Source organism: Corvus kubaryi, unplaced genomic scaffold, assembly GCF_017639235.1.
Source record: "Corvus kubaryi isolate FWS band 111438036 unplaced genomic scaffold, C.kubaryi_AGA036_p1.0 split1-131, whole genome shotgun sequence".
In the NCBI taxonomy this organism is placed as follows: Eukaryota; Metazoa; Chordata; class Aves; order Passeriformes; family Corvidae; genus Corvus; species Corvus kubaryi.
Window position 1 is genome coordinate 23,513,446 of NW_024582073.1, and position 16,264 is coordinate 23,529,709.

At 39.3% G+C, this 16,264-nt stretch overlaps 2 protein-coding genes across 5 annotated transcripts in view; one reads left to right on the forward strand and one right to left on the reverse strand.

Annotated features, from left to right (window-relative positions):
* CFAP99 (cilia and flagella associated protein 99) overlaps window positions 1-15,350 on the reverse strand; it is a 51,642-nt gene extending 36,292 nt beyond the window's left edge. Inside the window, exons 1-3 of the mRNA XM_042053583.1 lie at window positions 15,178-15,350; window positions 12,390-12,517; window positions 1,273-1,417 (exon numbers count right to left, since the gene is read on the reverse strand). Coding sequence (XP_041909517.1) covers window positions 1,273-1,417; window positions 12,390-12,509 — 265 coding nt within the window. The 5' untranslated portion in view covers window positions 12,510-12,517; window positions 15,178-15,350. The remainder of the gene's footprint in view (window positions 1-1,272; window positions 1,418-12,389; window positions 12,518-15,177) is intronic.
* A 481-nt stretch (window positions 15,351-15,831) lies between these two features.
* ZFYVE28 (zinc finger FYVE-type containing 28) overlaps window positions 15,832-16,264 on the forward strand; it is a 151,490-nt gene continuing 151,057 nt past the window's right edge. For all 4 annotated transcript variants that reach the window (XM_042053084.1, XM_042053085.1, XM_042053086.1 and 1 more), the window contains exon 1: window positions 15,832-16,110. In XM_042053084.1, the coding sequence (XP_041909018.1) occupies window positions 16,072-16,110 (39 nt within the window). In that variant the 5' untranslated portion in view covers window positions 15,832-16,071. The remainder of the gene's footprint in view (window positions 16,111-16,264) is intronic.

Here is a 16,264-nt window from a genome sequence, read left to right on the forward strand (position 1 = left end):
CTTTGATCATTTAAGTGTCATTGCAGCTTGGCAAAGGGAATCACAAGCAGCTTAAAACAATGTAAGCCAATGACCTTAGACTTTCAACTTGTTGATAAAGGAAAATTTTCTGTGCCTACCCTCTGCCTGTGATTAATGGAGGCTTTTGAGTGGACCAGTCCTGACAATCCAATTATAGCAACACTCAGCTTAAAGGTATAATTTATGTGCCCCAGACAATGAAAAACATGGCACTGGAGAAATGAAGACAATGAAGCATTACCATTCAAAATAAACTCAATACACTAATAATTTCATCCTTGACAGTTTAGGTTCCCTTTTGTTTGTTGTTTGATTTAGATTTCTGTATTTTTTCAGATTGTGACAGAAGCAACCAGAATTGCCATAAAATGTAGTAGCTTTTAAAACACAAAATGTAGACATATTTATATTCGATAAGTTTCTTTGTATTTTTAACTGCTTTGAATTAAATTAACTTTTAAATATACCCACAAAGATTCAGAACTTATCTGACTTACAGAACCAGTGACGGGGTATTTGTGATTCCAACCTACTTAAGGACTTAATAAATTAACCTCAGCATGTGTATATTAAATAAATAGTGTAAAATATTTTTTAACTTAATTTTTCACATACTTCTCAATACTTGAAATAACTTTGGGAGTAGTAACTACCCTAATTAACTAGCTCATACTATCATATATAGTTACATCATAACTGATTCTAACAAAGTAACTAATAAAATGAAAATAGCTGACTTCACTCCCCGAGACAGACAGAAGTCTACTTATGTCACTGTGATAGTCAGTAATGAAGAAACGCAGGTATGGATAGAGACAATTGTGTCTGCATACTATGAGACGTGCTGAGGAACGCAGCACACAGAGCTTTGCAACATACACAGTTTTGTATCTGAATGGCAGAGGTATTGGGTTGCATAGAGAATAAAAGGAAATCACTGAAGAACCTTTTTTAAACGGATAGTTAAGCTTCCAAGATGTTTCTTCCAGACATGGATGCTATTTTCCACCTGCGTTTTACCTGATTTCTTAGGTAAAATTCCAGTTAACACCTGTAAGAGTTCAGACTAAATAACAATTTCAGGTTTTAGACTTCACATCATAAGGACATTGGAAAAAGTCCTGTACTTCACACTGCACTAGGCACAATGACAATGCTTCCAATGTAATATAGTACCAAGACCTACACTAGTAAAATGATATTTTTTGAAGTTTTGTGGTAAACACATTTGGTATTGTAAAGACAACTTACCTAAATAGAGATTACGCTCAGAAATTGGGCAGTATCTCCCATCCTGAGCATAAAAAGCATTGACTACTACATCCAATATGGATTTATATTCTGTGCATCCTTCTAGTGTATCCAATACAAATTTTTCTTCTGTCACATTAAGAGTCTGTAGAGATACAAAATTAATAATGATTAATGTATTCTGGAAAGAAAATGTTAGTTGTGTACAAAAAGTACAATCATTTTGAAGTAACTGGAAAACATAAACAATGAACAGCAGTGCCTTTGGCAGGGCTGCTGCCCTTCTAATGCTATCAAATAAGGGCAGTCCTAGCAAACTAATGGCCCTTGTTAAGTAAAATGTAACTTTCTCCAATGTTAAGTGTTCATTTTATCTGCTGACATATGCATTGAATTAAAAGACCTTGATATGTGAATGTCAGCAGTTGATGCAAAGAAAATCTGAAGTCTCTGAGCTATGAGCAATGATTCACTTAGTCAACAGTATGAGAGAGTTTCAGTAAGAGTTTGGTGTTCTCTCAGGAAACCTCTTTTTTGTCAGTGAAGTCTATGCTACTTAGGGAGACTAAACTGAGGGGAGAAGCCAGACTGAGACTATGGAAAAGACTCTTATCAGCTACTGAAACCTAACTTTGGAGAATATGACTAATTTAAGCTAAACCTGTGAGCGCCAGGATTCTTTTTAATGCACACTCGTTCTTATCCTGTTATGCTCCTGGTCACTTGTAATGTTCATGCAGTATCCCAAGAGAACAGGAGAGTCAGATGCTCACTGTGTGCCTTTTGGGTCCTATCCCATAATCCCTTTAAAAAGTCTGAATGTTCCTCAACTTTACAGACAGTTTCAAGCATAGTAAATAACCTATGGAATATCTGCTACTATATGAGATAAACTTCTAGTATGAACCACCTTTAAACATTGCAATAAAATCTGAGGCCCAGAACAGTTTGTTATTACATGAATGAGATATGGCCAGGTGAGCTATGAGAAAATGACAAACAATAATGATCCTTCAATTTAAGGAGGTTAGACAAGAAGCCAAGAAAAAAGGCTAAGTGCATCTTCTGAAAACATGTAGTCCACATTTGATGTATGATCTCTCCCAGAGCTCTGAGGTGTGGGAACAACTGAACTGCAATAATATATCAGATGAGACGTTCACCTTGCCCAGTAGGCTGTCTTCTACCCTCTCGATTGCTTTATTTCCCTAATGTGATTAATTTCTAGTTTATGGGTATTATTAGAGGCTGCTGGATGGAACTCTGTGAGTTTTCTGATGTGTGACAGTATACAGGGCTTTGAGATTGAGCAAATACAAGGCAAAACTTTAAAATTGCCATTCTAGTATTTAAATGTAAAAAATTATGCAGAAGAATTTGAAGTGTATTTTCTCAGGTTGTCATTCAGAGCAAGCATAAATTTTTTTCACTACTCCTGCTCAAAACCCAGGTTTCATTCCTTCTAATTTGTGCATTATCACCAGGAGAAATGAGGAAAAAGAATGAAAAAAATCTTAAAATATGCAAAAAAAAAAAAAAAAGAAAAAGGGAAATATGGACTCCATCTTGCTAAGCACTGAGGGTTTTTATGAGGCACAAAGTTAATTCCAAATATACCTTTTATAGATGAAGATTTATGGAAGTTCTTTCATAAAACTAACAAAGAAAATCCATAAATGTAAGCCCCCACTGAATGATTAAATATATCTATATCTCATATTTGATATGAGATCTCTAAGAATTCACCACAAAAGGCAAAAGCAAACCTAAATAACTGAATGGCAAGGTGAGAGAGGATGTCGTTCCAGTGAAAGCAGGATTGTGATGTTTTCAATCTAAAACAATTGCTCTCCTTGAGCAAATGGCATTGTTCATGGAGAAACTGCAGAACGTAGTAACTCTGGTAATAAACAGAAAATCCATCGTAAAACTGGCCAAGCCTCTTGGAAATAAGCCTAACAAAAACTCTCTCAACTGTCTCTGCTAGAAAGCTAAAATTTCAGTTGTTTTCAAGATCTTTATTCGATTAGAATCTTTGCATTCATACTCTGTGTACTTTGATACAAAGTGCTATGGCAAACCTGTGCTTTTCAAATGTACTTTGGAGAGGTGACCAAAAGTAGATAAACAGGTGAAAACAGAACACCATTTTTATGCCGTAGTCTCTATTGTATAGCAGATGATTTGTGCCCAAATCATCTGCTATACAATAGAGACTACGGCATAAAAATGTAATTGCCTGCCTACATTTACTCTACTTTTACTGCTCTGAGTTAACAAGTCAGTGAAAAGTGTTAGGATGAACACAGAAGTTCTTGATCTTGCTTACACCTTGAGCAAGAATGTACATAACCACTCCATGGCCTTGAGACAAGCAACAGGGTGACAAGAAGTGCAGCCTGGGAACAGCTGTGCCTCACAACATCAGTACTGATTGGCAGTTCTGGGGACCACAGGCCAAAAGTCTTGTCATGAAACATAATCAGCCACAGAAGGTACTAATGTTCTGTTTCTACATGTACAAAACAAGAATAGTTGAGCAGCCTGCAGCTGTGTCACCACCTAAGGAAGTGATATCACTACTCAATCAACTAAACAAGACTGGGCAGGAGGAGCACTTGGATGGGAAATCCCAAAGGTGAGCCAGTTGTTGTTTAAGCCCTGCAGATAATCTAGTGAATCAAACCCGAGCCAGTGCTTTTAAACAGTTAGGATACTCTCTGCATAGAAAGTGCACTGTGTCCTCTACAAATTTCATCAAGGATATTTACAGTTTATCAGTATATCTGAAATAATAAAGGTTTTGGAAAAGTAACATGTTGGATAGGTGTAATTTCTAGCACTAATTCCTAAATGCATTCTTTCTGTGGGGCTTTGTGCTGCGCTTCATGTCAGTGAGATGTATTTCAGAGTGGGTCAAGTGATCCTGAAATGTTACGGTATGACAGATTGTATGTTTATATCACCTTTTGTATGAGGTTTTCAAAACACTTTACTAGCATTTATTGTATTTAATGAGATTCCTTTTGGCTAATATAATTTTGTACATGCAGGAATTACGGCATGGAGCAAGTAAGAGATTTGCCCCAGGCGACACACTAATGCATTGGTACCAACAAGAATTAATAAACACTAATTTGTGAGCATTTATTCTGTCCATCAGAGCAACTTTTTACCTTTTCAAGTATACTTTAATCACGTATTTCTCTGGAACAACTAGCAGTTAGCTAAGTTTGCAAGTATGTGTGAGCCCTTCAACATAAGGAAGGCCAGATTATTTTGGGTGAATGTAACACAGGTAGTGATCATCTTCTGTTACATTGAATATTAAAAATATCAGAAGACAAAATAGACCTTGAACAGATACAAATATCTAACAGTGTTCTCTCTATGGCATTGAATTTCAGCTTTTTCTGATTATTAAGTCTTTAAGTTGTAAAAAAAATGATTCTGCCTGAATTAATCCTGAATGATCCCAGGGAAAAAAATGTGATTCTTGTCTAATTATGTGCTGATTGGTGTTACCTCCCCCTTTTGGGAAAACCCTAATACCTGTAGCCTGCTTCCATGGACAATTTTTCCTGCTCTCTGACTCACAGCTGTAGCTGGAAATCAGTCAAGTTTTCTCAAGGAAAGAAGAGACTGTGTAAGAAGGGCTTTGAACACAAACAACTTCCAACATGGGTTAGTACAAGAAATAGCATGAATTAAATGGAGAAATATCTGCAAAATACAAGCTTTGCCACCGTGAGGGTATCGTAATAAGGTTGGTTACAGTGGGACCTGTTTGAAGGGGGCAGAGAGATCAAAAAAGGAGAGAAGGAAAAGCTCTTCTCTCTGGAGAGAAAAAAGGAAAGCTGTATCAGCCATGCTCTGTTTGAGACTTCTCAGGCTAAGGATATAGTTTAGGTGAAACAAACATTTTAGAAAGAAGACAATATTTGATGAAAAGATAAAATAGCTTTCACCTCCTGAGAACTGTGCAATAGTGTGTAGTGAACTTGTCTTCTAGGCAGAATGTGCACATTTTGAAGATACAGTCTGATTAGTTTAGAGTGCTACAGATATCAGTGCTAGTCCTCTCCAAGGGTCTAATCAAAATGCTGTGAAAATGAAAGAAAATATTCCTACTGACGTCACCAGGGTTTGAATCAGTCACCAGAACCAGTCTTCTTTCTTTCTGAAGTCAGTGGGAAAAAACCCCTGGGATCCTTGGATATAAGTAGGAAAATATCCTCCTTCTACTATTCACAGTCTGTGTCGCAGTCACAAGCTAGTGTTTCTCATCTTCAGCAGACAGTGCTGACCAATGCTGTACTAAGAGGTGCAGTTAACATTATTTTCCCTTGTACTTAATATTAAATCCCAGAACACTACAGAAAACTCAGATTCCATCATTTCCTTAGAAAATCCTAATCTGCATTTATGTCAGTAACTAATAATACAAATTATACTTCTATAATTTAATAGGATTTTTGTTCACCAAAGCTATCATTCTTGCATTACATTGTCTTCACATTTAAAACTAAATCTATGACTTTTGACATTTGGGGATTTTACTCACAATTGAGTAAAATTAGTTGAGTGGGCATGTGTGAGACACAGCTGAACAAGCACAAATGAGAACTATGAAGAGTTGTGCCAAATCACACCATGTTCTTGTGAAATGGGAAGCTCATAAACAGGCTTATCTTGCTGCCAACATGAGAAGGATAAAGGAGAACAGTGAATTGGGGTGGCAGTTCTGGTTTTACAGAAATAAGCTTTTCTGTAGCTGGGATGTATGTAGGAAGGTCAATATGATGGGTCTGATCCTGCAACTCTAATTGAAGCAGATGATTCCACTGAAAATAAAGTGAGTTATTTGCATAGAGAAAGGCACAAACATTGCATGATAACTCCTGTGTTAAAATCTGTCTCTTGTTATCATAGCAAAAGCTTGATTCTAACAGTCAAAAGGAAGAACAATACTCAGGATGCTTCAGTTAGGTAAAAAATGTAATCTTTTTTCAAAATGAACAGATGCAGTCCATTTCTAGAAATGGTCTGATGAAATGATATCCTTATGTACAACATGCACTGGATGAAAGATCACTTTGGATATAGATAATTTTTGACAGATTTAAGTGAAGAATGCTTAATAAAAAGAAGGGGGTTTAGTACACAAGAATGAAGATATTATCTGGATGGCATCAGTCTGATAAAAGGAGTATTAAAAAGCATTTAGGAAGATAAACAAGGAGAAGTAATCTGGCCATTCAAATGAAGAACAACAGGAACAGATGTAAATTTGAATGTGGATATATAATAATTTAAAGATCTGAGACAGACTTAGGAATTATTTTAAGTTAATGTGTTATTCAGGATAATTAAAATTGAATTCTGTTTTAATAGGAACAAGTCACAATATTGAAGCAAAAAAATTTAACTGGACTTACTTGATTTTAGGTGGTTTGAGGGAATAATGATTCTTAGTGATTGAAGGTGAGGGCTTGTTTGTTGCAATTAGGAATCATCCATCATATGCTAATGAATCTATAGTTTTATTTATAGTTATTTATAGTTGTTATAGTGAAAAACAAGTCCAATATTATTTTATAAACATTGTAAATTACAATAAAATAAACATGAAGACTGTAAAAACTAAATTACGACTCAAAGTGTAGTTTTCTTCCTGGAAGAAAATAAAGTCTGATCATTCACTGAGAACAATAAACAGAAATTCCTTTTATGATGTAAAGTTTACATGTAGCAGAAACAAAATGTATGGAGTTTAACACCTCTAGACTGATACTGATCATAACATTCTAATTAGAGGAAACTGTGTTATTCATCTCCCATTATTCAATAATTAAAAATCCTTCTCTATTTCATCTTTCTCTAAAAACAAGAGGCTAATAATGAGTGAGTTTTCCTAACTCCACTTTTATACAGAAGTATAAACTAGGAGTTGGAAGATAGGAACTGAGATTGGAACATGTCTTTCTTGCTTCCTGAGTGGCCTTGTAGAGATCATGCTCTCTCTTGACACCTTGGTTTTAAACACTGACAACTACCTGGCACTCAGCAGTTTGTTTATACATTTCCACCACACCAAAAAAACATTCTATCTTTATACACACAGTGGTTCAGACAGACCTGAACTACTGTCACAGTAATAGTTTACCTTTCTTTAACATCACTTTCTTTTCCTTTAGCACTAGTTTTCTGATCACCTATTTGTATATTGAAACACTGAGTGGTTGCAAACTGCAACAAGTGAAAAATGTATCCCAGTGGTTATTTGATGCTATCTGCTTTATCTACCTCAACTACAAAAATGCAGGGAAAGATGGGTGCTTTTTCAAAGCAGCACACAGGGATTAGAAGTGCAGCCATAGCTGCTGTAAATGGGCTGTGTAAAGCTAAATCCCACATACAGCTAGGAGAAACCATACCTCTGGAGAGCAGTATCTAATGCCATCATTTCCTACAAATAAAGATGGCAGACTACTTATCTCATGTACACCAAGGTACGTACAGGGTAATGTGTCTGACTTTGGGCAGTCCCTCTGGAATATACTCGGAAGCAGACTGTGCAGCCAAATGTTTTTCAAGGGGATTTCTGTCTAAAAGCTTGAAACAAGATTTCCTACACTGAGAGAATATGCTCAGGTCGAACACTGATATTTGAATAAAATTATAAAGATGCATTAAGAAGTTAAAATAATCAAGAGATTGATTCTGCTTCTGCTGAAGTTACTGGATAACCTCCCATGTTATCTGAGAGGAACAAATTGAGAGCAGCTCACTTGGTGTCATACATGTAACTGATTTTTGACAGGAAGTTGTCAAATTTCCAGGTTTTTACCTAACAATTTGGAAATATTAAGTAGTTTCTAACCAAATGCAGGAAAAGAGCTTGGGATGTATTTTCAAAGTGGCATACAGAGGTCAGCAGTCACAGCAGAGGTCAACAAATTTTGGCTTCTGGTTTTCTTAAGAAAATCCATGCACATTTTGCCAGATGAAAAATAGCCATTTGCATGTATTTTGTGTGAATTTGAACTGTAGCAGTAAGCTGCATTCTGTTTGCACTTGCCATGCCCAGCCCAGGGCAAGCAGAGCTTTCACTACAATACGGGGTGAGCCTGGGACAAGCCATGCTGGGTCAGTCTGGGAGCTCGAACTGATACAAGAGAGCCTGTCTCACCTTTTCTTCTCTGTGGCATCTGCCTCTTGTAGGCTTCAGTTTGAAGAGAGAGATTTCTCATTTGATTTAGGTACAGTAGAGATTGGAACTGAATGTGCAAGAACTTTGAGGTGAGCAGAACGAGACCAAAGAGGTGAGTGGGACTTGCTGCACAGTGACAATAGTAATGGAATCAACCACTTGAAGAGATGGAACTGGGACAGGTTAAATAAAGAGACCCGGGCAAGTAAATTTGAGGGCAAGAAAAAGGACAGAGATAGAAAGATGAGCATAGAACAGAACTCAGTTTGTCTTTCTTTGCCATCCATCCAATATTTGGCTACCAGAGTATTTCAAACCTCTACTGTACAGCCATTGTGTACTCTCAACATAAAAAAAATTCTACACAGCCTTTATGAAATACCAAAATATACTATTTCACATAATCATGTATTTTGACTGTTGTTTTAATTATTTACGTAACCTTATGAGCATCTAGAAATTAAAAATAAAATCTTGCTGAAGATTGACTATGCTCTGAACTATGTCATTTTTGCAGTAGCACAGTGAAACAAAAAAAAACCTGTCAGATTTTGACCAGAATATTCAACAATGACTGATTGTATACTTAGTAAAAGATCTAATATGGAAATCTATTAATTCCTTCTTACCATCATTTGCAAAGCAAGTATATTTTCAACCTGATGGCTTCAACCCAATTTATTTCATGCTTTTTTCTTTTTTTTATACATTCATATTGCAAAGCCCTTCATTTTAAAATGAAATTGTTTGCCCACTTCCACTTCTTTTCCTATGCCTCGGTTCACCAGCTATTTTTACTGCTTTAATTTGCAAGGATTCCCACAAGAATGGTCTTATGCCACTCATAAACGGCTGACAGGGATATTTGGATCAAGAGAGATTGCACCTTCCAGACTCCCTCCCACAGGACTGCATCCAACTTCCTTTCATAACATATTCCCATTTATCATGTACACAAATAAGAACCCTTTATAAACTTCAGTCTAGGATGCTGGCCTCTCTCTGTGACACTTCCTTGTTGTTGTTGTCAGTTTAATTTCAATAATGCGAAGACAAAACTTCAGCACTCTCATGCTACTTCTTTCCTCAATTATTGGTTCTATTGCCACCCTGCCTGTCTGTCAAGCCCATAACTCCAGAGGTCATTTTTCATGCAGATTACTCTCCAGGATAACATCACCAGTTTATGTGCACATTTTCACTCCTTTTGAACAAAATGTTTCAAATAGTATTTTGCTATTACTTCATAGCTAAAAAATCTAAGGTAGTGTCTCAGAATTTTATACTTTATTGAAGTAAGTGTCTCTTTTGTGGGTTTAACTAATCCCATTTTAGTAAATCAACCATCTGGAATGCTACTGTTGAGTTCATCCTGCTAGTCCATTGATTTGACCCACTTACTCCACCTACCATCTCACAGTTGATTCTAGCACATAAAACTGAAGCTGCCTGTCAAGATGCTTCACAACTCAGTTCCACTCTGCCTTTAGTTTCTTACTCTTTACTGATGCCTTCCCCATTCCTGATCAGCCAAGGAAGCCCATCGTCTCATTTCCTTTATTAGATTTCCAAAGAAGTAATTTTGTTTAATTTCAATCAGTTCCTACATATATTGCTCTTAAAATCTACTTTATTCTGACAGAGGTTTTGCTCTGCAAAGTGTCTTTGGCTCCTTGCAGTTCAGGTGACCATGTGTGGCTGTCAGAGGTACTTATTTTGAGGATGTGGCACTTGACAAGACTGGCATCACAGTGGCTCCTGCAGCCCTACTGGGGTGCTGAACTCTCTTGAACATGTTCTGGAATGACTTGTATGTACTGTGTTTTTATTTTGAGGGAAATAATATAGCCCAAAATTGTTGGTTTCACCAGGAACATCCCCAGTCAGGTGAACAATAGGCTAAGGAGGATATTTTATGGATGTCATCAACAAGTTATGAAAGAACTAAACAAGACACCTCAGATATCACATTAGAAGACATAAAGACTCTAAACTATCCAAATACAATAAAGATATACATTAGGAATTGAACATACAGTGTTAACAATGACTGGAATCTGACTGAACTTTAAGGGGATGGAAAACTATTAACCAATTAAAAAAGTTTCATAGAACAGAAGATTGTAATATGTGATATACTGCATACCTAAGTCAGAACATAAATAAATATAGAGCTGTGTCTTGTAATGACTTAGATTTGGTCTCTTAGAATCTGACTCTCCTGATTTTTCCCTGGTCAGTAGACAACATGAGGTTTGCTATTTGTCGTGGTGCTGTCATGAGACAAACAGGCATGAATCTAGTCTGTGATTTAGAGCCAGGGTGTTAATCAGGATACAAACTGAAGAAGTTTCTGCATGGGTTAGTTAATATTGGCTAATTGGTAAGTGACCAAGCCTGGAAATCATGTGTACAAAAATGCTGCAATATTTTTAGGATCATATGCCTCTTATGAAACAGAAAAGAAAGAAGTTCATTTTTCATGATGAATTTTAATCACCCATTGGGTACTGAAAAAACCTGAATTTTATATAAACATAGATCATACTTTTTACTTTCTTTGATAAATCCTATGTAGTAAGTGACCTGAAATTAGCCCAGAGAAAGATTTTGGCCTTTGGCCTCAGCTATCCTTCCTGTCCTTCCCCTTCTGAAACGGTTTATTATGAAACTTCAGATTCATATTTCTCTAATGGAGTTACTGCTTCTTTTTTCTTTGTATCACCTTTCCTGGGCTGAGAAGAACAATGATCTGAAGACTCATTTTAATAGGTATTTATTTTGGCAGCAGTGGTAGCTGAATTTACCTGCTCTCTGCCCAGTGAAAAATGATTATTTCGAAACTGGATCAGTCCCTCTATGTAATTCAGGATATGAATACACAAAGAGTTATGCCAGTACTACAAGGCAGGAGGTCAGGGATGGAAAATAGGGGTCTGAGTGGCAACTGTTTCAGAAGGCAAGCACCCAGGGAATGGGTGTGGAGCCACTGCTCAGGCCCTGGCTTTCATATCACACCTCCACAGTGTGAAAAAGAACGATTTTATATTCTTGTAGTCATTTGTATTTATGCAAAATCAATACAAAAGACTATCTAACTGGAATAGCAGTGGTTTATACCTTATTGTCAGAGCTGGAAATGAGCACTGGAGCTACATGGCAGTGTGGAATCAGGCCTCCAACAATGCCATTTGATAACACATGGCACACAATAGCAATCTAAACAATATTACTGTCTTCCCTTAGTGATTTGCTACAGCTGATTCAATGCACTAGCTGCCTCAGCACAAGTCAGGGTGACACTGAGGACAAAGAGATGGGAAGAGATGACAGACTACGGTCAGGAAAGGATGGGAACTGCTTCAGCCAGAACAGATACAAAATGGCAAATCACGGTCTGGTTACTTGCATTATTAAATTAGAATCCCGTAGCTGATTTATTGTCACTGTCCTATGCCCCTGTTCTGGTGGTCACTTATGTCCTTAATGCAAGAATACCTGACCCTGTGACTCAGCTTCTGAACTGCATTTGTACATACAAATGGGTGGTGCTGCCACCATTGGAAGGAAGAAAGGAATAAGAAACTACAAAACAGCTTAGTCAGAAGTGGGACAGAAGTTTTCCCTATCACTACCTGATCCATTTTAGAAGGTTGTTGCTTTCCTTTTTTTTTTTTTTTTTTTTATTGTTGCTATCCAAGCAGTTTCTCAACCCCTCTGATCTTTACTGCCTTGTTTTCTGGTGATAACCTTACGAAATTTGGACTTTACTCATGAACGAAAAATGTTACTGTAAGAGTAATCAATGAAAGGTAAAACAACATGTTAGAAAATAGATACCATTACATTTAAAATCACATAATAACAAAGTAAACTGTGTAAGATGAACTGAAACTTAATATACCTGCAACATCATAGCTGATTCATTCAAGAAATCCTCCATGCTCTGATTTTCAGGGTTAAACTTGTTAAGCTGTTGCACTATTAGTGCAATAAGTTCTCTATGGCTGACCGTCTTCACCATGGAGAATCCTATAAATATAGAAAATCATTACTTTTTCATGCCTCCTTCAGTTGTGGCATAATGCATGGTGATAAGCTCATATAGAAGTTACACTGCAGTAATGTAGAAGAGAACATTTAGGTCAGGCTTTCAAGATCACAGTCAGAACAGCTGACAGGAGAAATGAAAACACAGTACAAACATAAAAAAAATAGAAGACATAATTACATATTGTAAATATCTCAAAATACCTTAAGGATAAATGGTTACTGCACCAGGTTATTTGACAAAATATAATTAAAGATAATACAGAGAAAACCATGGATTTTTGCCTGTGTGCATACAGGTCCTATTTAACACACTGCCCTTCCCAGTGAAATGCAACAGAAAGCAAAATTTTAGTCTTAAATCTCATCACATGTTGCTGTCAACAGCCTGTTTTTCAAAAGCAACAAAAGAATAGGAACAGAGAGGAATTATAAGGAAGCGGTGACTGTTGGTCAGCAGGCTGGGCCGTGATCACAGCACTTCAGTGGGCTGGGCCACTGCCAAGGTTTCTGGAGGCACAGCAGTTGAATACTTGTTATGTTTGATGCTTTGCTTATGAAATGACTGGATTTTGTCCATCTCAAATGATGTCTTACCCTATGTCTGAGAATGTGTAGGACTGGTTACCTCGATTTTAATGTTCAGATGACAAGAACTATAATACATTTGTTCCTACACATGCACATGTTGTTGTGTATGAAAGACCAATGACAGCAATTATCAGGCCTAAAAGTCATTAATCTGGTTTACCAGTGGGGAAAAAAATGAGCACAAAAGTAACTTTCCATGGTGAAAATAAAAATGTATTTTTGAAAATAGTTCTTGTATTTTAAATATCATCGTATTTTGATGTCAGAAAAGAATCTTTGATCAAGATGATTCATTCCCACTGTGGTAAACATAATTCATTTCTTGCTTTAAAATATTATCATAACATTTCCAGACACAATGGTATTGTACCCTGCCTTTCAGCACATTCTTACTCAATAATAATTGCCTAAATAGCACTTTTCATTACTAATCTCAAGGCACTGAAAAAAAGAGTTTGTCAGTGATTATGTTCAATTTAGCCTTTTAGGTACCTGTTATGATCAAGAAAAAATGTCCAAATAAAAAAAAAAGGTTCAGCAAAACAGGGTTGGATCATGACAAGGGATGACAAACACAGAAAGAGGAACTACTGTGCAGGGGAATCACTGTTACTCTGCTCCTTTGAGAATCATTTGTTTCTCAAGTAAGAACTTGCCAAGGTTCTTACAAGGGATTTTGGATGAGCCAGAGAGAAATATCTCTGTACTTCAAGCTGAATCATAATTCAGGCTCCAACACCTCTACCAGTAACAAATGCTTTTTCTTCTGGCATAGCAGTAAGAAATTTGAGCTCTCATGCTCTGATATTCACCCCTCCCCACAAATAACAATAATTAAACCCAAAAACTGGAATGTGAAAACTAAGATGTATAGTAATGCCTTCAGATCTCTGGACACACACAGGTTCTTAACAGAAAGAACCCCACTTCTAATTAAAGAAGCTGCTATTATTATTGCCAATGTTTTAAAACATACACATCAGGAATAAAATGTTTTTGGTATGTTATGCACCTAATTTCCACACAGTTGGTTAGAAAAATACTCTAATTACTATGTACAAAAACGATACAAATTTATACTGTGTATAAAATGGTAGAAATTTTCTTCCATTATCAGCTGTAGATTTCAGTTAAAGGAGGTGAGAACCTGACTTAACCTTATTTTAGAGTGGAGCCCGGAGATATTTTGAAAGCAATTACATAGGATAAGATTGGCCACAGTTGTAGGCATTGGTTTCAATGACCTGAAAGGTTCTTTCAGGTTTTACATTGCTCCTATGTTCCTGGCCTAGAAAGACTGAGATTGAATTTCCTCTGATGAAAAGGTGTCATAATTAAAAACAGCTGAACTAAACCTCCCTTCAAAATTCAGACAGATCAGATGGAAAATGTTCACTTTGAGGATCCTAATTTTAATTTTCATATATTTCAATGTTTTGCATACCTACTGCAACTGTTTTCCTTAACATAACATGGTATTTTTTATCTATTATCTTGTATAACTTTACAATTAAATACATATTGTACAAAACCTTCTGCAAATACGTTTTGTTATATTTATGAGGTGGGCTAGCAAATGGACACCAAGGCTGGCTACTTGCCCAGAATTTCAGGGAGCAAAGCCCAGCAACCCTGTTCACAGTGTAACACACGCCCCTTGATCTTTTCTATTGTACTTATAAAGACCTAATAAATATGAACACTGAAAGAGGGTAGATTTAGATTAGATATTAGGGAGAAATTCTTCCCCGTGAGGGTGGTGAGGCACCGGCACAGGATGGCCAGAGAATTTGTGGATGCCCCATCCCTGACAGTGTTCGAGGCCAGGTTGGATGGGGCTCTGAGCACCCTGGTTTAGTGGAAGGTGTCCCTGCCCATGGCAGGGGGTTGGAAATAGATGAACTTTAAGGTTCCTTTCAACCCAAACCATTCTGTGATTCTGTGGTTATATGAAAATAAAGGAGCGAAGGAGTCACGAGCCTGGCCAGGGCACCCGCCACTTTCACACATCGCGAATTGCACCCGGCTTTCTTTCCGGAGGTGTCACGTACGGCCACATCTGCTTTGCACCGCCGCTCCGGTTCCTGTCCCTGGCTGTTCCCGGCGCTCCCGATCCCGCTCCCAGTTGCCCCCTCCGGGCGCGTGCCGTCCGTATCCCGGCGCGGTCTCTCCTGACGGACGGACCCCGCGCGCGCCGTTGCCAAAGGGCGCGGGGGCTGCTGGGAGCTGTAGTCCTTTCGCGAGCCCTCCTCAGTGTAGCGAAACGGCGCGACTGGGTGCGCGGAACTACACGATCAGGGAAACAAGATGGCGGCGGTTGTTTGCCGCCGTTGCCAAGGAACTCGTTCCGCGCCTCCCCGGTGTTTCCGCTCACGGGCAGCCTGCGGTGGGTGACCCGCCGGTTGCCGGGGAGCGGCAGCGCTGGCGGGCGCAGGCAGGGCCTGCGATCCCAGAGCGGACGCGCGCAGAGCGCCCTGCGAGAAAACTACAACTCCCGGCATCCACTGCAACAAGGCGGTCGCCGGGGCGTGGCCTGCGCGGTACGCAGTTTCCCCGCCCCCTTCGCGTGTTACGCAAATGAGCAGCCGGGTGGGCGGGGCTACGGCGAGGGCCCGCCCCGGACCGCCACCCGATTGGGTGGGGAGGGGAGGGCGCGGGGGAGGTGTCGCGCACGCGCGCTGGGGTGGCGCTGCCGCCGGCCGCGCAATGTTTTGGGGGCGGTCGGGGCGGCGCGGAGCGCGCGGAGCCGCCGGACGGTCCCTGCGCTGACGGGAGCGCCCGGCGGCCGCTCCGCGGAAGGAGGCGGCGGCGGAGCGGGAGGAGAATACAACCCAGAGAAGCCTCCCGGCGAGGGGCAGGGGTCGCTCCTGTCCTCTGAGCGGCGCGGGTGAGGAGCCGGCAGCCCCCGTGGCAGCGGCGGCAGCGGTGTGTCAGCGGCCGCGGTGATGATGAACAGGTTCAGAAAGTGGCTGTACAAACCCAAGGCAAGTTGCGAGGAGCTGCCGCTGCCCGGCACCGCTCCCCGGGGTCACCCTCACCCCGCGGATGGAAGTCGGGACGGAGGTCCCGGCGGATCCCGGCGCGCAGCCGCGGGTCGCTCCGCGCCGGTCCCGCGGCCGGGAGGTGCCGTGTGGGGCG